The 27,966-nt window shown below is 39.5% G+C and overlaps 1 protein-coding gene and 1 long non-coding RNA gene across 18 annotated transcripts in view; one reads left to right on the forward strand and one right to left on the reverse strand.

Annotated features, from left to right (window-relative positions):
* The window catches only part of CB3H15orf41 (chromosome B3 C15orf41 homolog), a 296,333-nt gene that overhangs the window by 171,597 nt on the left and 96,770 nt on the right, over positions 1–27,966 (reverse strand). For 11 of the 17 annotated variants that reach the window (XM_023255524.2, XM_045059575.1, XM_045059576.1 and 8 more), the window contains 3 exons: positions 26,766–26,833; positions 13,629–13,694; positions 12,913–13,018 (listed from right to left, as the gene is read on the reverse strand). In XM_023255524.2, coding sequence (XP_023111292.2) covers positions 12,913–13,018; positions 13,629–13,694; positions 26,766–26,833 — 240 coding nt within the window. The other 6 variants (XM_045059577.1, XM_045059572.1, XM_045059573.1 and 3 more) reach the window with 4 other exon arrangements.
* Positions 21,268–27,939, forward strand: LOC123385990. The gene is made up of 4 exons (XR_006599347.1): positions 21,268–21,696; positions 21,968–22,205; positions 22,539–22,734; positions 27,523–27,939. It is a non-coding gene; the product is annotated as an uncharacterized LOC123385990 (long non-coding RNA).

Raw genomic sequence — 27,966 nt, forward strand, 5'->3', positions numbered from 1 at the left:
TCAACAAATCAAATCCAACAAGATATAAAAAAGGATATTTTTATCCTTTCTTGTTTCATGACCAAGTGGAATTTAACCTAGGAATGCAAGGTTGGTGTAACATTCAGGAATCAATCACTGTAATTAACCATTTTAAACAGATTAAAAAAGATCCATATGACCATCTTAAAAAATAACCATATGATCACCTTACTTGATGCAGAAAAGCATTTTATGAAATCCAACATCCATTTTTGGTAAAATCTCTTAGCAAGCTAGGAATAGTAAAGGAGTTTCCTCAACCTGATAAAGAAAATCTACGAAAACGGACAGCTAACATTATCCTTAATGGTGGAAGACTGAATGACTTTGCCCCAAGATCAGGAGCAAGGCGATGTACGCTCTCTATCTGTATGCTCTCTATGACTAGTTACCTCTGTATAGGTGATTCTAGCGAGTACAGTTTAAAAAAAGCACCCAAATTGAAAAAAGTGTAGTTGTCTTTATGTACAAATGACATGGGTGTATACGCAGAAAATCCTCTGGAATCTACCAAAAAAGTAAAGTATTAGAATGACTTTTACAAAGTTGGAGGATGTAAGATCAACATCCAAGATCAACTTCCATTTTAATTGCGAGATTGAAATGAAAACTACCACTTTTAATATAATCAAGCAATATAAAATACATACGGTTCAATCTAATGAAAATGTGAGAGATTTGTACACTGAAAACTATAGGGCATTTTTGAGAAAAATATTAAAAGACCTAAATAAATGGGAGAGATACTATGATTATTGATCAGAAGACTCAATATTCTTAAGATATAACTTCTTCCCAAATGGACCTCTGAATTCAGTGTAATCTCAATCAGAATCCCAGTAGACTTTTTTAGGGGAGATTTATAAGCTGATTCTTAAATTTATACGGTAATGCAAAGGACACAGAATAGACAAAAATAACTTTGAAAATGAAAAATAAAATTGGAGGACTTACACAGGTTCCAAAATATAATGCTTTAGTAATCAAGATAGTATAGAATTGGTATAGGCAAACTGATCAATGGAACAAAACAGAGAATTAGAAAAAGGTCGACATATAAATGATTAATTGATTTTTGACAAAGGTGCAATGGCTGTTTAGTTGAAAATGCATAGTCTTTACAACGAAAGGTTCTGAAACAATTAGATATCCATACGCTAGAAAACAAACTTTGATCCAAGTGTCATGCCATATATAAAAATTAACTGAAAATGGATGCTAGACCTAAATATAAATCTAAAAATAAATCTTTTAGAAAAAAGGGGAAGATCTTTGCGATTTTTTATTTTTTCAAAAGATTTTTTTTTTAATTTTATGTATTCTCTTCATCCAATGTGGGACTTGAACTTACAACCCCGAGATCAAGAGTTACATGCACCACCAGCTGAACCAGCCAGACATCCCTGTGAGTTCTTTAGATCTTTGAATCTTTAAAATTTTCTAGATATAACATCAAAGGCATAGTCCATAAAAGAAAACTTGTTAAACTGGACTTTATTAAAATTAAATTGAAAGCCACTGTTAAGAGAATGAAAAGACAAGCCCCAGAGCAGGAGACAATACTTCATATCTGATCACACATCTGATAAAAGACTCATACCCAGAATATTATTTTTAAACTACCAAAACACAATAAGGAAACAACTTGAAAAATTAGCCAAAGACTTGAACAGACATTTCCCCAAAGAAGAAAGGTAGCAAATAAGGATGCAGAAAGATTTTCAACATTAGTCATTATAGTAATGCAAATTAAGGTCACACTGAGGCACTACCACAAAACTCTTAAGACAGCCTGAAGTTAAAAAGACCGAACACACCAAGTGGTGAGGAAGTTGAGGAATGCCCGAAACTATTATTTTGCAAACAGGTAAAAACATATACTTACTGTATGTCCTATCCATTTAATTCGTAGGTATTTGGCTAAGAGACATGAAACCATACAAATATTTTTACATGACTATTCAAAGGAGCTTTATTACTAAATAGCAAGAAACAGAAACAACTTAAATGTCAAGTCAATAGGTGAATGGACAAACAGTTGTATAGCTATGCAAGTGAATACTTCTCAGCAAAAAAAAAAAAAAAAAAAAAAGCCTGACAGAGAGTACACGCTATGATTCCATTTACAGAAAACACTAGAAAATGCAAAATAATGTATAGTGAAGAAGTCAGATTAGTGTTTGCCTGGGTGCAGAGAGAAGTGAAGGAGTTGAGAAAGAGGATTATCAAGCGCACATGGAACTTTTGGGGTGGTAGGTATGCTTAGTATCCACACCATGTGATAATTTTATGAATTTATATACACGTGTCAAAACTTGTCAAGTTGTATACTTTCAATATATGCAGTTTATAATGTCGACTGTATCTCCATAAAGCTATTTTTATTTTTTTTTAAATTTTTTTTTTCAACATTTATTTATTTTTGGGACAGACAGAGACAGAGCATGAACGGGGGAGGGGCAGAGAGAAAGGGAGACACAGAATGGGAAGCAGGCTCCAGGCTCTGAGCCATCAGCCCAGAGCCCGACGCGGGGCTCGAACTCATGAACCGTGAGATCGTGACCTGAGCCGAAGTCAGACGCTCAACCGACTGAGCCACCCAGGCGCCCCCATAAAGCTATTTTTAAAACTTATTTATTAAAATAGACTTACTTTTTATGTGCAACCAACTACAATTCAGAAACACAAAACAAAACATGAACTCCATTTAAAACAAAAACCTGTATTTCTTATCAAATGTTCCACAGTCCACTTCTCTTTGGATTCAGACTGGTTTTTAGACAGTTCAGTCAGAATTTGTGAATCTGAACCGTATGCAAAATGACTGCACTGATTCAGCGGGCTTCAAATCCAGTAACTTAGGGGTTAATTATATTCTGGGTGTACTAGTATATGTGGCAGGCTTTTATTTCTTTATTAAAAATTTTTTTTTAATGTTTAGTTTTGAGAGAGAGAGAGAGAGAGAGAGAGAGAGAGAGAGAGAGCGCGCGCGCGCGCGCATGTGAGTGGGGGAGGGGCAGAGAGAGAGAGGGAGACACAGAACTGAAGCCGGCTCCAGGCTCTGAGCTATCAGCACAGAGCCCGACTCGGACCTTGAACACACAAACCTTAAGATCATGACCTGAGCCGAAGTTGGACCTGAACCAAATGAGCCACCCAGGCACCCCTGACAGGCTTTCATAATAATCCTACAGATACATGCTTTGAATACAGAATCAGGGCTCTTGAGAAAACAATGGAGAACATGTGGCCCATTTTTCTCTAACCTCACGAAGGTAAATAATCTAAACCACATATGCCAGAGAGCTTTTCAGTTCAGCTCCGCAAACCCATTAACTGACTGAGTAAAGTAGCCTTTACTAACAGATTTATCACCATGACTGACAGGAAACTGCCTGGTGGAGCAGAAAGCACCCAGGTGTGAATTCAGAGGGGGATGTGGATTCAGGTGCTGTCCCTGTGGTTTACTGCCTCTGGCCTTACCATAAGCCCTACTATAAGCTCCACAAAAGCAGGTTGGGTCCTTACTGACTGACATAGTGCCTGTGAAACATTTGCTGACCTGAACTTTATTTCTTATTTATTTATTTATTTATTTGTTTATTTATTTATTTATTTATTTATTTATTTACTTACTTACTTATTTAAATGTTTATTTATTTTTGAGAGAAAGAGAGCGTGAGTGGAGGGTAAGAGAGAGAAAGTGAGACACAGAATCTGAAGCAGGCTCCAGGCACAGAGCCTGACGTGGGGCTCGAACCCACAAACTGTGAGATCATGACCTGAGCTGAAGTTGGAGGCCTAACCGACTGAGCCACCCAGGCGCCCCGAACCTTTATTTCTTAAAGCTTTATTTGTCTTATCAAGACTGTTTGAAAGCACACAGGCTACTAATGCGAGGGCTGGCTGGCAAATCAAGGCTAGGTAAAGAATTTACCATCAGTGCTGCATGTAGATTAGCATGATCGCCTCAAGTTTTCCAAAGAAAAGAAAAACTCTCAAGTCTAGGTTCTACCCAGCATCACTTAAATCAGTTCTCCAGGGAGAAGGCCCACATCAGTATTTTACTTTTTAAAAAAATTTTTAAACATTTATTTATTTTTGGTAGACAGAGTGCAAGCAGGGGAGGGGCAGAGAGAGAGGGAGACACAGAATCTGAAGCAGGCTTCAGGCTCTGAGCTCCGAGCTGTCAGCACAGAGCCTGACGCAGGGTTCGAACCCATGAAGCGCAGGATCATGACCTGGGCCGAAGTTGGATGCTTAACCAACTGAGCCACCCAGGTATCCTGGCCCACATCAGTATTTTAAAATGCCCCTCATGTGATTTCAATACACGGTGACACTTGAGAATCACTGACTAGATCCTTGAGCCATTTTAGCATCAGTTTCAACCTGCTCTCCAATATTCTAGAATGAATCTCAGAAATGGATTCTGTATTCTTGGGCTCCTGACTCTATCCATGCTCCTGAGTCACTCCCTATTGGCAGCGTCTCTATTATGCTTCCCTCACTCTCTCTGGATGATCATAATGGTTGTGTTTCCATCCTTGGAATGACCACCCAATCATTTGCTTGTGAGTTTGGTGTGGGGTAACTTTTCTGAACCATATGTGACTCATACTAATTTTATCATAGTGGGTCAGCAGGAGGAGTCATCCTTTCAACAATTTTTTGGTACCCTGATTTTGGAAAACTGGTCAATATGCTCTCTCTATACACTGCCCACCCGCCAACACCCCCCCCCCCGCCACAAAAAAATCTTGTGCATGCTTGAAGACAATAACCAGAAAGATATCTTTCTGAGAAACCATAATTCATTGATATTTCCTTATATGTCTATTTTCTTTCTCTTTATTCCTTCAACCCATTCCAGTTTTTTTTTAAACTGTCTCTTTATTGCAAGTATCACTTGAAAAGCCTAAGAAACATTTCTATTTCTCATTCAGTTTCGTATTAAGTCAACATTGAAAAACAACAACAGCAGAAAATATGTATTCCTTGGTGGGGGAAAATTCTTGCATTTCCCTCTCCAAATGCAGAAAAAGAGGTGACGAGAGAAATCATTCTTATAAAAGTCCTATATACACGGCAGACACATCTTTCGTCCTTTTGAAACATTTCAAGGTTTCTCCAGCTAATAACAGTGTCAAGTATTTGTGTGGAACAACGGAACATCAATATCTCACGACCATCCCCACTATGAGAGTTGGAAAAGCAAATTATTATATTTTACCTTTAGAGGAGCCTGCTTCAGTGCCTTTGCTAATTATTAGTCGATCTGTCTCTTGTCGCTGATGGACTACTTGTTAGTATACGGCAGGAGTGCCTTCCGAGGCTGCTGTAATTGAAGGTTTACAAGAGCTTCTGCGGCTGAGGCACATCCAACTTAAGACAGATGTGCTCAGCCTTGTTTTTAACAGGACTGAAATAACTGGAAATCGGTGATTTGGCTAATTGCAGGCTTCCTGGAAGTATCTCAATACAGGAAAAACTTTAGCCCTCCTCTGAAAAGTACCTTCCTTTAAGTCTAACGGTGGGCAGCCCCATTCGAAATGCCTCACCTCTCAAGGTAGCACAGACCAGAGAAAGCAACAGCTAAACCATAGACTATAATCACCAATCTTTAAAATATACTTAGAGGTAAGAACTACAGTCAGATCAATTCTTGTGGCAGAAGGTATTAGCTTAGCATTGCCTCCAGAAGAGTAGACTCTGCGGAGCCAACGGTTCAAAAATCTGACATATGGAACTCAGCTTTCAATCTTTTCAGTGATACATAAATGTGATCAAGACCATATTGCCTCTGGTGCTCATTTCCCCTATTTCCTAACACCAGTACAAGAAATGACTTTGGAAAATACACGTATTTTCTTCCTTTGATACTGTTCTTTAGAATCATTCAAGAAGAGTTCATGGCCTGGCCCAGAACTTGAGCGGATTCTGCTCTGGAACCCTATGGTTATATCTTAACCCGTGGGGTAAGGAGTCTTCAGGACCAAGGGGACATCCCTCACTTGATGTCTATTCCCCCAATCTCTTTCTAGGCCACACTTCATGCACCACGGACCTGACAAATTCCTAATCAACTAGCCATGAGACCACCCCCAAGGCCTGAATAGCCCTCTCTCTCCGGTTCATCTGACTGATAAGGTGGCAGACCACCAGAGTGTCTATCTCTGCCCTGAAAGATGGCCAAGGGCAGTGATTTGTGGGAATGTGCACGGCACTGGATGTGCAGAATGCAGTGTGCTTGACAGTTTCCCACAGGTAGGATTGGGCCAAGGGTAGGAAGACAAGAGAGGTGAACTATGCAGCGGGACCAACGATGCCACCATTGTCATATGCAGTCTGGATCTCCACGGAGGCTGGGAATTCTTAATGCAAATCTTCCTATAGGACAAAATACACTTTATTGTTTGTTAACTTGATATACAACCTTAAATACTGAGGCTCATGGTATACAGGGCTCCATATGTACTCTTGCCCCGAGCCACTGGAATGTAGGGTGGGCCCAAGTTTTATGTATCCCCTAAAGAAACCACAAAGTATCTTCTTCTCAGGATTCTTAAGACATTCCATGTCAAATCTCAAATGAGAGATTTGGTTCAAGTTTTGTGAAAGCAAGTAATGAGATTATAAATATTTATCTAGAAAACTTTATGTGTTTGCCTTTTAGTTATCAGTTGTGTTCTATTTTAAAACTCCTTACGTAAATACGCTGTAGTTGACGAAATAGATCTGCAAAAGTCTATACATCTGAAAAGTCTGGAAAAGCTTTTTTTAAAAAATGAGGCATTTTTCTCAATTCTTAGAGTGGCATTCTCGAAGAAAAAAAAAATTGGGCCCTATTGTGGTATAATGTCACAGTGTCTGACAATCCTTAATGGAGGATTCAAAATGTTATCGTCTGCCATGCACCAAAAAATTCACCCATATATTCATTTGTTCAAATAAATATCTACTGACCACCTACTGGCACCACCACCAGCCAGGCATTCCACCAGATTCTGGGCATTTTGATGACAGATAAAACATAGAGATAAGATGAAACTCAATATTAACTGGAGGAAGGTGACAAGTAAACAAGAAATTTCAATAGTTGACACATGCTATGAACTTATCAGCAGAATGCAGGGTGGGTACTAAACCCAACCCTGGAATGCAGGAAGGTTTCCGAAAGACACATCAGCCAAGCTGAATAGCTGAAGAGGAGTTTATCTGGCAGAGAAAGTAAATAAAAACGTCCACTCGGAACACTTTTAAATTCCATCAGACAGTGATATACAGGAAAAAGAGACACGGGAATGAATATTTGTTGACCACTAGGTACTTCAAAAGTGCCATATGTGTGGGGCGCCTGGGTGGCTCAGTAGGTTAAGCGTCCAACTTCAGCTCAGGTCATGATCTCCCAATTTGTGAATTCAAGACCCACGTTGGGCTCTGTGCTGACAGTTCAGAGCCTGGAGCCTGCTTCGGATTCTGTGTCTCTCTCTCTGCCCATCCCTCACTAGTTCTTTGTGTCTCTCTCAAAAATAAATAAAAACATTAAAAAAAAGTTTTTATAAAGTGGCATATGTGTATTAAATAACTGGTCTTCATCACGACATGGTCAAGATGGGATTACTGACACCATTTTATTGGAGAAAACAAAGACTCAGGAGGGTTAAGCAAGTCATTCCTAGTCATGGGACTGGAAAGTGGCATAGCCTGGATTCAAACTCAAGAACAGAAGAGATTCCTCCCATCGTTTCAAGGCTCACTACACTCGAAAGTCACGCTGAAACAAAACTTTGACTTGTCCTTGCCAGTCAGTAAGTTTCGATCCTCTTTGAGAGAAAAAGAGGTAATACATGCAAAGTGCACTGTAGTTTGTAATAGATGCCACTGGTGACAGTGTGCCAGAGTGTGTCCAGAACGGCAGATGGCAGGGCTGAACTTGTGGTTGGGATTCCCACCTTCTTGATCAGGAGTTGTTGGGCACTGTTCACGTGCTGCCTTAGCTGCTGGCAGATCTTTGCTATTTAGCGTCACTTAAAATTTTCATTCAGACGGACCCACTTTATCTCCAAACACTAAAAGTGAGCACAGGGTGTCTACTCCTATGTCTCTGAAAGGCCACATGTATATACAGAACCCACGCATGTAATTTGGACTCAGATTATAGAATTGGTTTTTCTTTTCTTTCTTTTTTTTTTTTTTTTAACCTGTCACCACCAGAATATGAAAATATACTTAGTAATACTGGCCAAATTGTCAAGGAAGTCACTTTTTGACTATAGAAGTAGAATGGAAAGGTTATTGGGGTATTGATTGCATAAGGAAATATGGTTTTTATACAATTTATACTAATAGTCCTATGTATATGGGATATCTGTGTGTATGTGTGTAAATATGCATGTATTTTTTTTAAGTTAAAAAAATTTAAACGTTTATTTTTGAGACAGAGAGAGATAGAGCATGAACGAGGGAAGGTCAGAGAGAGAGGGAGACACAGAATCTGAAACAGGCTCCAGGCTCTGAGCAGTCAGCACAGAGCCCGACGCGGGGCTCGAACTCATGGACCGCGAGATCGTGACCTGAGCCGAAGTCGGACGCTTAACCGACTGAGCCACCCAGGCGCCCCTGTATGTATTTTCTATACAATTGTATATATAGTCTTATAGAATTTGGGGCTGTATTATGGTCCAGATGCTGCTTCTCAGAGGCCTTTTTTATTTCCTTTAACTCCACAGAAGTAGAGACTGTGCAGCTTGAGGAGTTATTTAATCAAGGCTCATACCTGGGATAGGGGCCTGCTCATGGGAGAGGCAGCTTATGTTCTGTACTCAATATCTTTGGCTTCAGGGAAGGTGATGGCATTCGAAACTCAGATTTTTCTGAGGTTAATTAAACCAGGGAAAATATCTGAAGCTTTGATTACAAAGGAATGAGGGGCATACTACATACAGCCATACAAAAGGAAAACCCCTTTAATAAAGGCTTGTATTCAAACACATTGATGCTTATTTAAATGTTTATTCTTTCCCTCAGAAAGGGATAACTATTAGGAAGAAAAGTCCAACTAAGTGAGAAGAGAGAGATGACTGAAGTGAGGCCTTTTAGACTGAGTGGTCAGGGAAGGTTTCCCTGACGAGGGGAAATGTGAGCAGACACCTGAATGGTGTGAAAAGTTTACCATGTGGAGATTCAAATGAAGAAAGCTCCAAGCAGACGAATTAGCCAGAGTAAGAGTTCTGAAGTAGAAATCAGCAGTGTAGATTTAAGGAAGGCCCAGAAAGCCAGTGTGGCCCCAGAAGTATAAGAGGGGGAGGGAGCCTTAGTTGAGGGGAGAGGGAGAGAGGGAGAGAGAGGTAGATTTGCAAATAACTGGGGGTGGTGGAGGGCCAGATCATGCAGGGCTCTGAATGTCATGTGAAAGAGTTTGGGTTTTATTTTAAACGTGATGGGAAGCCACTGAGGAGTTTTGAGCAGGAAGCAACACAATCTGATTTGTATTACCCAACAGTCACTCTAGCTAGGGTATGAAAAACAGACTATAGGAAGGTAACAGTTAATGTATGGAAACCACTTTGGAAGCTCCAGCAACCGTCCAAGAGGTGATGACAGACAGCGAGGTGATGCCAAGTAAGAAGGTGATGCTGAGGCATGATTGGAGATATGGCAAAGATGGAGCTGAGGACTTTTGGGTAGGCTGGTGATGGGTTAGGTCTTTGGCTTGAGCAACCTGGGCAAATTGTGATGCCATTAGTTGATCTTGGGAGGAATCGGGGGAGGCAACGAGCCTGAGGAGGCAAATCAAAGGCTTAACGTCAGACATGTTAAGTCTGAAATAGCCATTAGATATCCAAGAGGAGACATGAGTGGACAGTTGCAGAGACAAATTTGTACTCAGAGGAAATATTAGGACTGGGAGTAAGAATTAGGAGATACTATTATAGAGATGGTATATAAAACCATAGTCTCCGATGAGATCTCCAAGGGAGCATGCAGGAGTGAATGTAGAGGGCAAAGGGAAGAGGGGTGAGCACTGAGTTCCAGGGCCCTCTTCCCACATGGAGCTGGGAGGAGGAAAAGCCAGCAAAGCAGATGGAGTCTGCTGCTGGAATGGTAGGAAGCAACCCACTAGAGTACCTCTTGGAAGTCAAGAAAAGACATTTTAATAAAGACAGAGGGTATGATCAACATTGTGAAAAGTTGCTGAAAGAATGAGTAAGCATAGCAACTTATATAAAAAAAGAAAACTCTTTTAGAAACATTAAGCTAAGAATTAAGGGCTCTGTAATTACTTATGTGAGAAAAAGGGCTTATACAAGGTCACGATTCTACAAATATTAATTGAACGGTCTTCTTATAAAATCCGACGTTTAATCTAAAAATAGTGTGACAGGGGTGTTGGGTGGGTCAGTCAGTTAAGCTTCAGACTCTTGGTTTCTGCTCAGGTCATGAATTAGTGGTTCCGTGGGATCGAGTCCCACTTGAGGCTCCGTGCTGAGTATGGAGCCTGCTTGGGATTCTGTTTCCCTCTCCCCCCACCCCCAACTCTCTTTTTCTCTCTGTCTCAGCCCCTCCCTGGCTCGTAAAGCTCTCTCCCCTCTCTTTCTCAAAATGAAAAAACATACATACATACATACATAAAAAAGTGACAATTTGATAACAGTGCGTATGTTAACTAGAGGCTGCTTATACAAATGAAGCAATTAACCCAAATGCCAACCAACCAACAGCCTCCTTGAAAGGCTACCCACAGGTGGGAGAGAGGATTTTTTCCACTCTCAACAATTTTAGCAACTACTATGTGAGTTATGTTGAGGCTAAATATAAAGAGTAGGATTCCATACTTTCAGAAGTGGGCTAAGTCAAAATGCCCTATCACTGGTGAGTTTGTGTCACTGTTATAATCAAAATTTTATGTCCAAGTCAATGCCTCTGTGTTCCATTTTGGATGTCACCACTACTTCCATTTCTTGGCCTCTCCGCAGACATTCAGTAAAACTACTGAATTCTGTGTAGCGTATTTTCTCCTTGGATGACCTAGAATGATTCAAAACCAAGGGCTACTTTTCCTTTATCACACAATACGCCCTAAATGAATCATGCCCAGTAGCTGGTGTATATTCAAAGGAAATGGTTAGGGAATATAAACCAATAATCATGTAAGTAAAGCATCACTGAAATAGAAAAAGTAGCATACAGCAGAATAATCTAAAATCCAGTCCAAAGGCAACTGTATTAAATTATCTATAGCTCACATGTCCTCCAGCCAGGTCAACAATGTATAGAAGGCTGATTACTGACTAGATTATTTAACCAGCCTCTAAAATAGAGAGTGCTAGGTACACAGTAGGCACTCAATACCTGTAGAGTTCTTTTAGAAAGAAAATATGATTTTGGAATTTTTAAGCAGGCTCTACTCTTTGGAATTCAATTTGTAATTGTTCCTCATGAAAGGCTTGACCAGCACCAAAGTGGGGGCACGGTCTCCGTGCATAATGATTTTATCAGTTTTTAAAAATGCTTTAGCAAACTAAACTTACACAATTTGATTTTCTTGCCATTGCTTTCCCTATACCATCAAAGATGATTCTTTCTTTACTATTTCGAACTCATAAAATTGCTAAAAATCTAAAATTCAATTTGCCACATTACTACTAATTTGAATAATGGCTGAATAAAAGACAGGGAACGCTGAAGCAGCATTGATTTCTAAAACATTTTGCACTTTCCTCCTCCATCCCTGTAAAGTAAAGCTCGGATGCTACGCACAATTACACAAGAAAATCAAGAAAGCCATTACATTCAGCATTTTGTCATGATCATTGTTACCATGGCAAAAAGTGGGCTTAGTTTAGCACAGCTGTCACGGACGAGGTCTGCTGGCCTTTTGTAAAGCTGAGTAACAATATGATACCAAATTCTGTAGCCTGTCACTGTTTTGTTTTGTTTTGTTTTCTTCCCCAGGACAAGACTATTGTCCACAGATGTTACTGTCTCATTCCTTAATGATCTGGGCCAGTGTCGTCGTCTTACTGTATTCTTGGCCAGTGACTGAGGAACAGAGTTAATCTAGGAAGGTTACTGCTTGCCCTACCTCCTGTTCTAAGGGGGGGAAAATGTGTGGTGTGAAAACTTGGGACTTCAATACTAGAAAAAGCCAAAGTTTCAACAGTGGTACTATAAATGACTACAGAGAGGCTCTGGAGAGGGCATGGGTTTGGGAGTGAGAAAGACAAATGCATGATAACTAACTGTAAGGCATATACTTTCTCTCTGAGAATCAGTTATGTATCAAGTAGGAGAAGTAACTTCCTTGTGAGGATTAACAGAGAATGTGGAGGCCCAGGCACATATTGAATGGTGGGTATTCAATAACAAAAGCATCCTCCCCTCCGACCCTCCGACCTTTTCCCTTAATCACTAAGATTTCCATGCCTTGAAGTTGGTAGGTAAACTGTTTTCTGTTGGAAGGTAAATCATTTTGATCTTTCACATCATTTGTACACTATCCTCACAGAGCTAAGGGTAAGGTATTTTTAAAGGTCTGAGAGTATGCATAAATTTCACATCAAAAAGAAAAAAAGTTAGTGTCGATACCGTAATACGCCCCATATCTTATTACTTCTGGTTTTAGTGATGCCAATATTATCGCTATAAAATGGAATATGGGAGTATATACTAATTTTGACCTTATGCAGAGATTTTTACTTTTAAAAAATGAAGCAACATTATGAAAGCAGAGAAGTTTAAATTATCTGAAATGAATACATTAATCAAGTCTCTGTACTTACCAGAAACAAAGGCTACGAGCATTTTTACCAGCTAAACAAAATATTTTTTCTAATGAGATTTCAGCTGAGTATCGTTTATCTTAAGAGAAAAATAATGGGACCTTACCTATTCCAGTAGCTCCAGAACTGGTCATGCAGGTAGGCATGGTGGCTACATTCATCACCAAATGAGGCTTTGCTTTCAATCCAGTGAATTATGTGCCCTTCTACAGCTAAGGGACAAAGCATTACTAATACAGAGCAAAGAGAAGGGAAGACTGAAAATACTGAACTCTGTCTAGGCCTCTCTGCACTTCAAATTAGCAAGTGGAGGCTTAGCCCTCGCTGTCATCTACGGGTGTAATTAGAAAACAACACATCGTGTGTGTACTTATGAGCAACATTAATGCAATAATCATATCCCTTTGATTTACATCATCCTCTTCAAAAGCCCCTCTCCTACTTTGACACTGCCTCTGTAAGTGGGCAAGTAACGGGAAAGCAAACCAAAGCAAGCCAGCCTGGCTTCTCAACAGAACCACGTGGAAAAATTCAGAATTGAGAGAGATGACTTGAAAATGGCACCCCAAATGTCTTCAGAGGATATGCTTATTTCTCAAATTGAGGTAAACGTTTCAAGGCAGAGATTTCTTCTGAATCTATTATTGTCTGTGATTCTAAAACAATCTTTTCCAACAATTTCACCCATTTAAAGCTAATCTACTCTGGTTACATTTGCTAATATTAACAAAAAGTAAAAAACAAAACAAAACAAAAAGTCTACGGAGGAAACACACCCCCTTTCTCTATTAAAAAAATGCAGAAGAGAGTTTAAGGACTTACCAACTGGAACTTGTAAAATAAAGTCTGGTGTTTTGTCATAACCCTTGGCACGGAGCTGATCTTCATCTACAGGAAAAACAAATACTGTTACTTCTAATAGTGTTCCATTAACAAGACAGCAATATAATTGCTTTTTTTTTCTTAAAAATGTATAAAAATTACTAATGCAGTCATACATATCTTTCTTAGGCATGCAATGTGGTGTCAGAATAAATGAACTTTCTTAACAAACCTGAAGCATAGATTAAAAAAAAATGCCTCTTTGTCCCTTCTGCATTTTTATGTCTTTATTATAAATATCATTAATTCAAGCTGTCATCTGCTACCTTTTTTGTAATTGAAAATACTCAAAATAATGAAATATACTTACTGATTAAAAGAAAAGGCTTTCACCACTATGAATATCACTAATGTTATCAGCCAATATTGGCAATTTACAGTGAGGCACAAGCACAGTGGCCTTTACAATTATAAAGCAAATGTTTTCATTAGAGCAATTAAGAAAGTTTAGTTTCAATTAGTAAAACTATCCCTGCACACAAGAACACAGAAAGGGACAAGGACAATAAGATCACTACAGAGAATTAATTGCCCTGCTTAATTCCTTTGGTATGCTATTGTTTCTGGCATTTAACAGAGTTTTACAACTAACAATATGTAATTCTGAAAAGCAAACAGGCTTTGAGATTTTTTTTTGTAAGTCTGTTCGATTTCTTGATCCTCTGTAAATATCAATGATCCATTCAGAAGGAAGGGAGGCAGGAAAACAGGGGGCTTGAGAAAGTTGGAAAAAACTAGCAAGGTGCTTGGTTTAAAAAAAAAAAAAAAAAACTTCCAATATTTTCTAAATGCTGTCCTTGACTTCTAATGGCATTACAATGTGATTTCTGAAATGAAGAGTTCTCCATTAGATTTTGGAGTGACCTGGTCATTCAATTCCAGACATGGCTTTCTGTCTTCACCCAACCTCAACTAATGGCCCAACCAAGTAACAAGGAAGGCTGTGTGGTCTCTTAACACCTACTGGGCTGTTGACATTGTCATGCATCCCATTCGCCTTCCTGCATCACCTTTGATTAAAATTAATGGCCCATTCCCAGTGTTGGGTAGCTTATTTCCAATCCATTTGTCAGCCCAAGACAGTGGTTTCATGGCCAATGTTCAGAAACTCTGTTTTAGAACACTCTTGTGTACATCTTGAAAGGTCAGCATTTTAAACGTAAATAACCTTTTAATGACAAGACATATTTAAACTAGATATTTAAGTTAAATTTTGTTAAAAGCCAATGTCCTTTATCCAGACTTTGAAGGATTAATGCCAGAATTCACAACAATCTCCCCTCCTTGAAATATAAAAAATCTTAACTATTGAGATAAGAAAATACAAATTTAAGTAATTTTACTTTAAAAACAAGAAAATTTGGAAGACTGGACTGCAGATGAACCAGACTGGGAAAAATTTTTATCCTCTCGATACACTGGCCACAACAAGAATATTCACTGGAAAAGACATTTATTAAAAGCAACTCAAGTGCCTTGAGGTGATGTTACTATAGCTGATGAACAGTTTTCAAAGCTGGGTTGACATTAAAAAACAGAGATTAATATTGCATTAAAACTATCCTAGCTTGATCAACCTTTGCAGATGTTAAAATCTGTTTCAGAAAGAAAAATGATTATGTTTCTGACAGCAGCTCAAAACAAAACTTCAAAGGTTACCAACCAATCCAAATGCACATATTAAAACCCCTTTGGAGGTACATGTTGCACTCCTGTTCAATGCACCAAAATTACCAACACAATAATTACAATTGAAACGCTGTCACTTAATGTGAAAGCGTGCGCGCGCGCGCACACACACACACACACACACACACACACACACACACCCCTAAACCATGGGCAGAAAACATCAGGTGAGGCTAGAGAATCTTCCCATCTTTCAGTGGAGAACTTACTTTCAAGTATAACCATGAACTTTCTCACTCCATTCTCCCCCTCTCCGCCACCCCCACCCCCGCCCCAGCCTTCTCAGTAGGAAGTTGATCCGATAGTAACTGTACCCAAAGGATAGCTTCTAGAAGTCTGTGTCACCACTAGTGATATCATATATATATATTGAGAGTAAAGAGGTTATTCCACATGTCTGAAATACCATGTTATTTATTGGGTCTCTACCCCATTCTTTTATTTACTAAAGTCTCACTGCCTTACCATTCCTGTTTCAACCTTCACATTGTTTCTTTCATCCTAGATTTCCCAAAAAAGGAAGAGAGAATTGTTGCAGGATTTTTCACCTCAATACATGAGATTCGCTGTCTTGCTGCTTAGAAGAATGAAGAGGTGGACACAAAATGAGCAGCAGGCAAAAGTTTATTAGAATATAAGATTAAAAAGTAAGAATAGAAGGAAAGCTCTCTTTACAGAGAGGGGCCATGTGAAAATGAATGTCTGCTACTTTAGGCAAGGGTCATTGTTGTACAAGGTTCTAGTCAGCACCCCTTCCCTTCCCCCTCCTTCCTTCTCAGGTTCTACCCTCACTGGCTGAATAACTCTAGGTGCGAGGTTGTCCATTCCTGATTGGCTTGACTCCATTGTGTGAGGAGTCAAACTGGTCATACTGTCCCTTGTGTAACGTAAGTTTTAGGGATACTTTTTTTAGTTAGGTATTTTGATTGTCAAATTCCTGAGGAGATCCTGAGGGGGAGTAGGTGATGTCTATTACATTCTTAAGAGGAACTTTACGCCCGAGGGAGTTTGCTGTTTTCAAATGCTCCCAGCATTGTTCCAAAATATGTGTTTTCCCCCACCCAGGGACCTCAGGTATTAACCTTTCCCTCTCTGCCTATTTTAACTTTGCCCATAGAATGATGTGGGCAAAGTTCAGAGGAAATGACAGCACAAGAATAGGGAGTAGCATTACGAGCAGGTGGCCTTCTTCACCTGGTTTAGGCCCCAGGAGAAGTTTCTATCATGGATCATCCTATGGGGAGATTTTTAAGGTCAGCCCCATACATCTGGCCTGATTTCCTGGTCTTTATGCTCATTTCCTGGCCCGCCAGCCTAAAAAGATTCCTTACCACTAGATTACCCAAACCATTGGGTATGGATTTACATTCTGACTATCTTGTCCTGGTTCCAACTCCATGATCTAGAGATTATGCTCAATCATCAGCCCACATTGCTTCCCTTCTGCTTCACTCTTTCTTCCTTCCCTTGTCTTATGGTGCTTACTCCCTATTTTCCATAGACCGGGCGTGAAGACTCTAGTCTGAGAACGGGAAATGTTTCCTTTTCATTTTTTAAAACCTATTCATTGCCTCACTCTTACCACCAACATATGCTTTGTATTTAATGTTCAAAAAGCTAAACTGAATAAAATACAAGTACATTTTAAAGAATATCCATACCTTCTACAAAGCCTAACTAGACTGACTTAATAATTTTCTCTCCTGATTTAACTTTCCATTAATCAAAAAGACACAGAAACAAAACAACAACAACAACAACAACAAAATGTGGCCCAAAGTTCAAGGTTTTATTTGATACCTCTTAACTGCTATCTTTCATCCTTGGTCCCAACTGTTTGCTCTGAGGTTCATCTTGATCATCAAAGAAGGAACTGCCTCCCTTTCCTTAACACTCATGGGAAGTTTTTCTACTTTTGTCTTTGATCTACAGTATTTTAAATAACATTGGAATTATCCATTCCTTAAAATATGGGTAGAATTCCTTACAGAAAACAATCTGGGCCTGGTGCTACACTGGTGGGCAGCCCTTTGGTTACTCTTCCCATTTCTTTGATAGCTATCAACCTGTTTAGATTTTTATCTCTTTTACAGTCAGTTTTGCAATCTATATTTTCCTTGAGAATTATACATTTCATCGAGGTTCTTATAGCTCTTTGTACATAATGGAGCCAAATGGCTACTTAAGATTCTTTGAACTTCCTAAATGGAAAACTGAATGTTTAAGTAACCTCATACTTTGAGGGGGGGAAAAAAAAGAATAAAATTAACTAGAAAGGGCAAAAAAGAGGAATAACAATGTTTCAAAATAGCACTTTTAGTACAGCTTCCCAAAATGTTGGAGATCAATTATGAAATCAACCTCCAATCCTGTGTACCTATCTTATGCAGTGAATATAGGAAATTGGAAGCAAGGCTCATATTTAAGGTACATGTTGAAAACACCCAATATATTTCATAACTACTGGGTTGCTTAATGTCACAGTTCAAGCATTCACTATCAAAATTAACAGAATATTCTTGCTTAAAGCAGCCTTCTTAGCCTCAAGATCCACAAAATGCAGGATTTTTAGATAATGTGTGTGACTCACGAACCACAGTATTTCTGAGCCTGAAAAGTCTTAGAGATTACTAGTCCAGTATTCCAATTTGTACATGATATAAATGGCCCAGAGGAGTTAAATGACTCACCAAGACCTAGGCCTCTTGGATAGCTAAAGACACAGGTAAAAACCTGCTTCAACCACATTCTAGTTGGTCCTAACAGACCACGTACCTCTTTTAATTAAATTTGATCATGTGTGACATTTATGAAGTAGGGGAAAAATTCTTATTTTCCTGCTGGAAGATCTTAAAGCACGGAAGAGGTGATGGCCATTGTCTGATAGTATTTAGGTTACATGGGCCTGAAAAGGAAATGAACTACATAATCTCGATTTCTAGCATTTCGGTGGTCCTCTCTCCAATTGAAATTTTAAAAAATCAATGAAACTGCATCCACAGATAAAACTGAGGTTAAATTTTTAAAAGCAACTCAGGTCTTCATTTATTTTTAAGTTGTCAGGCCTGCCTTTGCAGGGTATTTAAAAAAGGAATTTACACATACTTAAAGAACACTGTGAAAGTTTAATTTCTCTGGCCTTTTAATTACCCTCTCCTCTAAATGCCCCAAAATATCCAAAGCAATTAAGTACTAATTACACAATTTCTTTTTCTAAAATAAAGGGCTGATTTTGAGTCAGAGAACAAAACACATCTGAAACTAGTTAACATATACTTAAGAATCATAAAAGGGCATGAGGAGTACCAAGGAAAAGTTAGAGGTTTTCTTTTGTTTGTTTTATTAAAAGACTTTAAAATGTTAAGAAATACAGTTATTCCCAGGAAAATTGTGCAAAATTCCAGTTCACAATGCCTGAAAATGAAAAGTAACATTCTGACCAGGCCTTTTATCTATGAATTTGTCAAAAGGCTTCTAAAATGCTAGGCTAAAATACATTCTTTGATAAAAAGAATTTTAACACCTATTAAATTTCTACTAAATTGAAGAAGGGCAAAAGATATATTGTAGTTTTCGTATGTGTTGATGGATATCTTTTCTATTCTCACATTTTGTTTTCTTGTGTCCCCCCCCCCCCCCACCAAACTCTCATTCAATACTTGGAGCTATGGGCCCCCCGCCCCATCCCATATTTTTATGTTCTCAAAGAGTTTCACAGTCTTTTCTACCTAATTTAAGAAGTCAGCAAGGTTTCAGTAATAGATGTTACTATGATATGCAAACTATGTGCACAGAGACACAGAACAGATATGCATTTCATGGGGAGACCCACAGCACAGATAAATGAAATCTTTAGAGAACCCAAAATTTCATTACAGCCATTAGTTTCAACCTCTTCCCCCAAAGCCTCTTATCAAAGCTACTACTAAGGAATACAACTGACTGCTCTGACCTCGTCCTTTGCTTATGTCTTCAGGGGACAATACTAGTGAAAATTGAAATGCCCTAAAGATAGGAGACAAATGGGAGGTCACAAAGCTGGGACAGTGCAAAGTGGAGCTGAGCAGTCTGGTCCCTGCCAACTGGTGGCTGTGGAGACAGACAATACGAATATGAACAACAAAAGTAGAAGTCTTCTATATTTTACACCACATTCTAAATTCTTTTGGTGTAATGCCACAAAAGAAGGGACAAATCAGAATGGCAGAGTAAAAAGAATACAGGGCAAGTGGTTGGAAAGGCACAGGCTATGGCCTGGGGCCAGTTTCCTCCAAACAGAACAGGGGGCGTTCGATGGGCACTAGAACACTTTCCAACTCCAAAATTCCAAGGAATGGATGATTAGCCTTTGCCCCAGCTCTGCTAGCTGTAGTCATTGATGGTAGAGCCTTCTGCAGGGCCAGTTCCATCTGTCCCAGAACCAATCTCGGTGAAGAAAGGAACAGTAGCAGTTCTGAGTCACAAAATGGATCTTCTATACACACACACACACACACACACACACACACACACACACACACACACAAACACACGAAGCCAATCTTACTACAGCAGGATCAGATTTGACTCTCAATGCCTTTGGTTTATGGAGACTAACGCTCCAACCTGTAGTTAATTTTCTGTGGAGATGTTTTGAGTGTTTGTCCTGCATCCCATCCTGTTTGGCACTTCCATCCTACTTACAATGTGATTCTGGTGACCGGTACTGTGACCCCCAACTATCAGCCTCAGGGGTGGACACCTGACCCAGACTAGCTGATGAGAGTCCTTCCTCAGATTCATTACGGGACAAAAGAGAATCAACAACTTTTCTCCGAGTCTAAGGAATAAACAAACTAGCGACTGCCAGGGATCATCTTTGATGCCCGAGAATGAAGCCAACACTTAAAAAAGCAGAACATAAGAGGGAGAAAAGAGATGCTGATGACATTATTTTCTGTGTTCTGGATTCTACACACGCCAGAAACAAACTCCTCTCCTTTGGATTTTCCAAGTATACTGCTGAACCAATAAGTTCTCCTTGCGTGTGTGTACATACAATTTTTCGATTAGACTTTCGTCACAACCAAAAGAGTTCCAATATCTCTTCAGTGGCCAGGGTAGCAGACAAGCAGCAGACATGAGTTATCTAACCAGGGCCATGGCAAGGGAAGGGCCCAGAGCAGAAAGACTACTATATAGTAGGTGCACAGAGTAACCTGTTGTCAAAGCTCCAGGGAGCGTGTGGTGTTCTAGCAGCATATATGTATGTCCACGGTTCTCTTCCCTTGGTCCCAGGGAGAAGCACACACAAGCATATTTAATAAGGGGAATAAGATGATCCTGCATCCCGACAATTTCCTCGGGAAGGAAGAACAGGACCCAATTCCCCATATCCCATCTCCAGTATCCTATTCCTGTTATTCTGAAATTGTATCTTACTTTGTAACCTTTGGAGAGCTAGGAATTTAAATAGTTGATACCTTTTCTCTTTTTTTTTTAGAGAGAGAGAGAGCATGCGTGTGTGCATGCATGGGGGAGGGGCGGAGGGAGAGGGAGTGAGAGGACCTTAAGCAGGCTCCATGCCTGGAGCCCAACGAGGGACTCGATCGTGAGGCCATAACCTGAGCCGAAATCAAGAGTCAGACACTTGACTGCCTGAACCACCCAGCCACTCCTAAATAGTTGATACCTTATGAAATACCCAACCAGGTCAGTTCTCTTTAGCCTAGATAATCATGTGTTTTATTCCTAGTCCCTTATTCTCTACTGCTAACATCTGCACATAAACACAACCTTAGTACTCTTAATCTCATCTGTTCCTGCTGCCGGTTCTTCACCTGAAGTCACAATCCCCCGTTTGTCACATCATAATCACTTCCCCAGCAGAGCATTACTGCTTCAGGTGGGGAATAAAGCAGCAGGAGCAGATGAACTCTTAGAAACAAAGATCCTAATTTTTTTACAGCAAAGGACATCCCTCACTAAGCTTACCTGGCTTTACAGATTATACCCTCCTGGAATCCCACAGAGTAATACACGAATTCTAGAAAAGCACCCACGTAAAATCTGCTGGTTTGTCATAAGGCAAGCCCAAACATGGGAGGGCGAGGTGGGGATAAAGCAAATGCCTCTCAGGTGTCAGTCAAAATAATTGTTAGCTTCCACTACCAGGGTGACATTCACTGGAAAGAATAAAATATCTCCAGAGCTATCCTTATTAAGCCAAACGTAATAAGAATTTGCACCAGTCAGTGGCTGCGGAAGCCACTAATGAAAGTCCCTCTGACCTGGAGACATGCCAGCCCACGGGGGATGAACAGTTTGTCTCCAGTCTTTGGTATAAGCTCTTTCATAGCCCCCTGACAGTGCAAACAGTCTTATTGTCTTCTCACTATTTTTCTTTCCTCCCCTGCCTCTTGTCCCACTATTTTCCTTTCCTCCCCTGCCTTTACCCGTGAGAAGGAGGCGGGGGGCGTGGGGGAGGGGGAAGCAATAATAACAAAACATGGCCTTGTTCATCATTTGAGAGATAAAAGTCAAAACATCTCTATCAGCAGTTAAATTATGTTTTCTATTTTGTTGATATCCGAAATGGAACAAACCCTTAGCAGAGGGGATATGGATGATCACAGTGCTTGTTGGGTCAACCCAGAGTTTAAGAAGGGCTCCCTGTGAAGCCTTTCCAGGAGAGTGGAGTTCCGAGGGCAGAGCAGCATGGAGACCCTAGGCTTGCCTCGTCCCTGAAACGCAACTAGGTCAGCAGCAAACCATTTTGCACGCCTAGGAAACTGATCTGGGGATTAACACAACAATCTGCATAACTTGAGCCACACAACTCAGCAGCAGGTATGTGGTGTGGGGAGGTGAGCTGGGGGAGAGAAAAGCCAAGGAAGGTGGGGCGCTGTTTTTATGGAGGGAGGACAGAGAAAGAGAAAGGAGGAGAGTGCGGTACATTGGGATCGTGCAAGAAAAGCACTCCCCAAAAGCAGCTGGAGAGAAGGAGAAAGAGTGAAGGAGGGCACTTTGTGCCTCCCAGGCTAGGAGTGGGCAGCAGGTTCTTCGTGATCTTCTCAGACTTTAAATGCTGACCTATAAATGTTAGTTCTATATTAACTCTCCTTGGAAAGAACTGCCATGAACTTACCTGAAACTTAAACTTATCTAAAATTTTCCTGGCAGGCTCTATGTTTGATTCAACCTCTATTCCTGTGTTCCTAATGGTGCCTGCCCAAAGTAAGCACTTAAAAGACATCTGTGTGCTGAACCACCAAAAGCAAAGAGTGGTTAGTGTAGTGGTAAGGCAGCCAAGCTAATGAACTCAACTAGCCATCCTGGAAGCACATGGTGACAGGAAGGCAACGGTGAACACGAGCAGGTGAGTAAGTAAAATTCTATCACCACTTCAGGAAAAGTAGCTTATGAGCCAGCAGCATTTTCTTCATATGTAAAGGGTAGCTCTTGAGTTTTAGTATAATCTGTACCTTTCTTTCAAATGTTTGATAGAAGTAGCATGACAACAGCCTTGAATGCATTTATTTTCATTATCAGTATAATCAAGTGAATACCTACAAAGATGCCCGAGAGATGGAACTATAGTCTCATTGAGTTGGAAGTGGCATTGTGTGACATCACTGTGAGCACCCGAGGATACAGAACGCTTATCATCATCTTCACGCTAACTTGCATAGAGATCACATTCAACAAAAATTAGTTGAAAAGGGGGCGCCTGGGTGGCTCAGCCGGTTAAGCATCTGACTCTTAATTTTGGCTCAGGTCACAATCTCGTGGTTCGTGAGTTCGAGCCCCATGTCGGGCTCTGCGCTGATGGTGCAGAGCCTGCTTGAGATTCTCTCTCTCCCTCTCTCCCTGTCTCTCCTCAAAAGAGGAGAGTGCCCCGCACTCTCTCTCTCAAAAAAATAAACTTCAAAATACGTTAATTAGAAAATTAGTTGAAAAGAATGCATGAATAATAAAAGAATTATAAGAACTCTGAAGAATTGCTAGAAATTATCTGTATTCATTTGCTTGCAGCCTATCTCCCTACTAGACCATAACTTCACGAAAGGAGGGACTTCACCTGACTTAATGTCTAGTTCCTAAGATAGTACCTGACTCAGTAACTTATTTTTGGAATAAATGAATAAATGTATGAATAAAACAGATTTTTTAGTTGGAAAAAGTAAACATTTATTCAACTTTGATTTCTCTGAATACAATGTACCTATCCGTAGAAGTGCAAATGGATAATCCATAAAATCGGATAAATCCATGAGTATACACAAATCTTCAATGAAAAGGACTCTTCTTTTTTTCTTTCCAATAGTGCTTTCCAGCAGTGCCACAGCAACTGCTCAGGATGTGATTATGGATCAAGGAAAGTAAAAAAATTATTAGGGTTCAGAGAAAGGTTATTTATTTATTTAATGTTTATTTATTTTTGAAAGAGAGAGTAAAAGAGTGCAAGTGGGGGAAGGGCAGAGAGAAAGGGAGACACAGAATCCAAAAAAAGCTCCAGGGTCTGAGCTGTCAGCACTGAGCCCGTGAGATCATGACTGGAGCCAAAGTCAGATGCTTAACCGACTGAGCCACCCAGGCGCTCCCAAGGTTATTTATTTTTAAAAAGGTCAGATATAATATGTATTTTTTATAAAATTACATATAGAGCACAATGGGTGGAAAATTTTAAATGGGATAAAAAGTTTCGGGGAAGTCATAATTCTTAAGGAGGGTTAACATGTAAAATAAAGAATCCTTGCCTTTTGAGAGTACTGGTCAGATTAGAAACCAACAGAATGAGAAAGAGAGAAAGAGAGGGAGAGACCTTACTTTGGCTTATAAAAGATTCAAAGTATAACAAACATGTTTGTAATGTCTCTGCAACAAAATTCAAGATGTATACACATATAAACAAGAAAACATCAGATTAGAGGCTTATTTATATACCAATATTTTTCTCCAGTTCACTTAAAATGATGATCTATGGGGGCACCTGGGTGGCTTAGTCAGTTAAGCATCCGGACTCTGGATTTCGGCTCAGGTCATGATCTCATGGTTCGTGAGTTGGAGCCCCATGTCAGGCTCTGCACTGATACTGTAGAGCCTGCTTGGGAATCTCTCTCTCTCTCTCTCTCTCTCTCTCTCTCTCTCTCTCTCTCTCTCCTCCTCCCCTGCTTGCTCTCTCTCTCTCTCCAAAAAAATTACATTAAAAAAAATTAATCTATCTAAGTTTACCTGGCAAAGTACTTTATATCTAATTAATCACTGTGAGGGGGTATTTACAAGGTAAAAGAACAGCCCATAACAATCTTTCACACAAGGCTTTGAATTCTCATGTTTTAACCTGTAAATAAACATGTAATAATTCAGCATTAAAATGCTTAAAGTGCATAGATTAAATTAACTTCTTTGCATGCTGATAAGGAGATGCTTAAAAACATTACATGGAGTCAGCTAAACATTCCATAACCCATTTATTTTAAAGATCAGTTAAGTATCACCTTTGGGTATGCTTCAATAAAATAATTATCTCTAGATCTTATAGCACAGAGAACTAGATGGGACCCATCAATATTAAGTCCCCATTCTGAACTTGTATGCAAGTGCTAATGACTCTCTGGCATGTTTCTGCATGCATGGTCTTTGTTAGCCAAGGTCAAACCAGTCTAACACAGTTTCCAGAACCAAGGGACTCAAGGAACCTGGAACTCAGTTAAGCCTTGGCTCTTCCTCCCTGTTGGGGTCTTCTAGTTCTCAGGAAGGAAACAGAGAAAAGCTAGGCTAAGCAAAGAAACGATGCTGAGGGCCTGACTAGCCATAAGCAGATGGTGCTAAGAGTAATACCAAGCAGTCCTGAAAATCTGGTGGCTTCAAAACAGTAAAACAGATTTGGCCATGCTATATTGGCCACTATCTGAGTGATCAATGTGACCAGATACTTCATAACACTATCAGAACTCCATAGTTCTAAGACGTATGTCATGATGATGCATCATGGGTCATCCATTCCAACGGGTTCTGAGCCATTATATAGTCTACGTCTGATTAGATTTTTTCTGTAAGATGGTTTCTTCATTGTTTGTAGTTATCTTCAATGGATAGAACTAGGAAATATGGGTGCTATAACACACACACACACACACACACACACATCTGTATGCATATTTAATTTTTTAACCTAAGCCATGAATTTATGCTTTTACTTCCAATATTTTTTATTAGATTTTAAAAGGTGATTTCTATCTAATTTACCCTTTCACTAGCCTGAACATTTCAGCTGTCCTTACATGAAAAACCTTGCTCCTTTTACATATTGAAATTTAATTCATTAATTTGAGGCCATTGTCCTAATTTATCAACTTTCCTTAGCCCCTATTAAAGAATATTTATGAGATCTCCCGTCTTAAAATTATCAACAACCTTGTAACACATTCAACTCGATTGTCCAGTTCATTAATAAAAATATTGAATACTAAGACTTAAAACAGACTTTTTGCAGGCTTGTCTTCAACATCCCTCCCCAGCTTGACATAAGACTATTTAATGGACTTTTACTTGGTCAAATCTTTGTCCATTCTGGGACAAAGATCGTGTAATCCAATATTCTGTGATTTTTTTTTTCCTAAAAAAAAACCCCACACTATGCAGACTTAAATATCTACATACAAACAGATGTGTAAAATGCACACTTAGGTCTGTATAGAACCTTTACAAATTACCGCATTTACAATGGAGAAGAGGAATTAATTCACTGTAGAGTGCTTTATGGTTTCTGTGATCAGTTATCACATGTATACCCTTTAAGGCTTATTTTTAATGCTTCAGATGTTGAAAAAAATAACAATCTGTAGCAGGATCCTACATTGGCACATGAAAAAGACACACGGCCATGTATACATGTTATATTTTTAAAAATCACACTAAATCTATGGTGATCACACTAAATCTATCATATAAAAATAATAAAACCTTAATATCTGGCTTTCAAGGAAAACTATCCGATTCCACACATGAGACAAACATACCCAACATAAATTTTTCCAGCTACTCTTTTTAACATATAAAGCATCTTAGAGACAATATTTCTTGTGTTTCTTTTGCTCATCAGGCCTAGATTATGGCTAATACCTCATGACACCAAAAGTAATACTGCAACAGATATTAAAGCACTTTTTCAGCCACTTATTCTATAAAATATTAATTGCAAGCCTGTGCGTGTGCTGTATAGACAGGGATTAGGTAACCGAGTTCCTGCTCAGTTCTAAATCAATGAAAGATAACGTGCACAGCATCAATCATCGTTCTCTCTTCCTTTAGCACATAGTAAGTGCAAGTGGAAGATTTTTAAAAATGTATATTTAAGCACTCATGGAGATAATACAGGCTAGAGAGAATGTAAGTAATACTTACCTAGGAAAGACAGGCTTTTCTCCAGAAGCAAGTCTCTCAGCAGGACTTCATGCTCATGACCAATGGCACTGGACAGGTTAGTTAAGGACGGTAACACAGGTGGAAGTAGATCATTAAAAAGAAAATGCTGATACCAGGTCTCTACTTTCAGATGAAATGGAAAGTGGAGGTAATCATAGCAACGATTTCCACACTTAGCCCACATCTCTAAGGAAAGAGATTTCTATACATGCACCCTCATTTAAATGGTTCCACGGAATTTTCCTCTTTCTGTAACATTTACATGCCTTTTGACAAATAAAGATTTGTAAATGGATGTGTACTTCATCGTCTTTGAAAGGAGGGGGAGTCATTTTAAACATCCTTTGTACTATGTTAAAAATCCCTCAATTCAGGTTAGTACATTTATTGAGCACTTACTAAGTGCGGCCAAGTATCCCAAATTTCTAGCCCCTGTTTCACTTTCAGCCTGCTGCTGGTGAGCTTCTGTGAGGTGGGAAGCAGAACAGCCAATCTATTGAGAATTGTAGGTACTCTGGAAGGAGGTCATCCAGCAAAGGACTGCGGGTTGGGGTGCTGGTACAGAAGCTGTTTCAAGTCTTTCTATAGTGTGTTCCAGTGTATCATATTATCATCTAACACAGAAACAGATACAGGCACATATAAATTCTCTGAGGGATTACTATGAGGTCGGCACTGTGTTAAGTGCCATATGTATGTTGTTTCATGCTCAGTTATTATCATCCTTATTTTACAGATGAGGACACCAAGGCTTAGAAAAGAATCCGCCCAAGTCCACACGGTTAATGTGTGGCAAAGCGGAGGATCTGAATGAGATCTCTATGAAGTCTTTGTTTGTGGCCTCCAAACAACTTCTTGAAAAGTATTAAAATTAACTATGTGAAAATAATGGATACTAGCCAACGGTTCTTAAACACCATAGACTAAGCCTTGGTGCTAAACACTGGGGGTATCATCGTTTTTGTGGGTGAAGTCCTCAACAACTTTGGTTATTTTATTGTTATAGTGTCACAGACTCACTACATTCAGCTACTCATATATGCACACGCCATTTGTTTCCTTACCGTCTTAGTCGTTGACAACTCCATGCTGTTCAAACCAAAATGTAGGTGTCCTAGACTCCTACCTGTCTCTCACATTCCTCTCAGTTCGTCAGTAGCTCTTGTTGGTGCCAACTTAC

This window comes from Felis catus, chromosome B3 (genome assembly GCF_018350175.1).
Source record: "Felis catus isolate Fca126 chromosome B3, F.catus_Fca126_mat1.0, whole genome shotgun sequence".
Lineage (NCBI taxonomy): Eukaryota > Metazoa > Chordata > Mammalia > Carnivora > Felidae > Felis > Felis catus.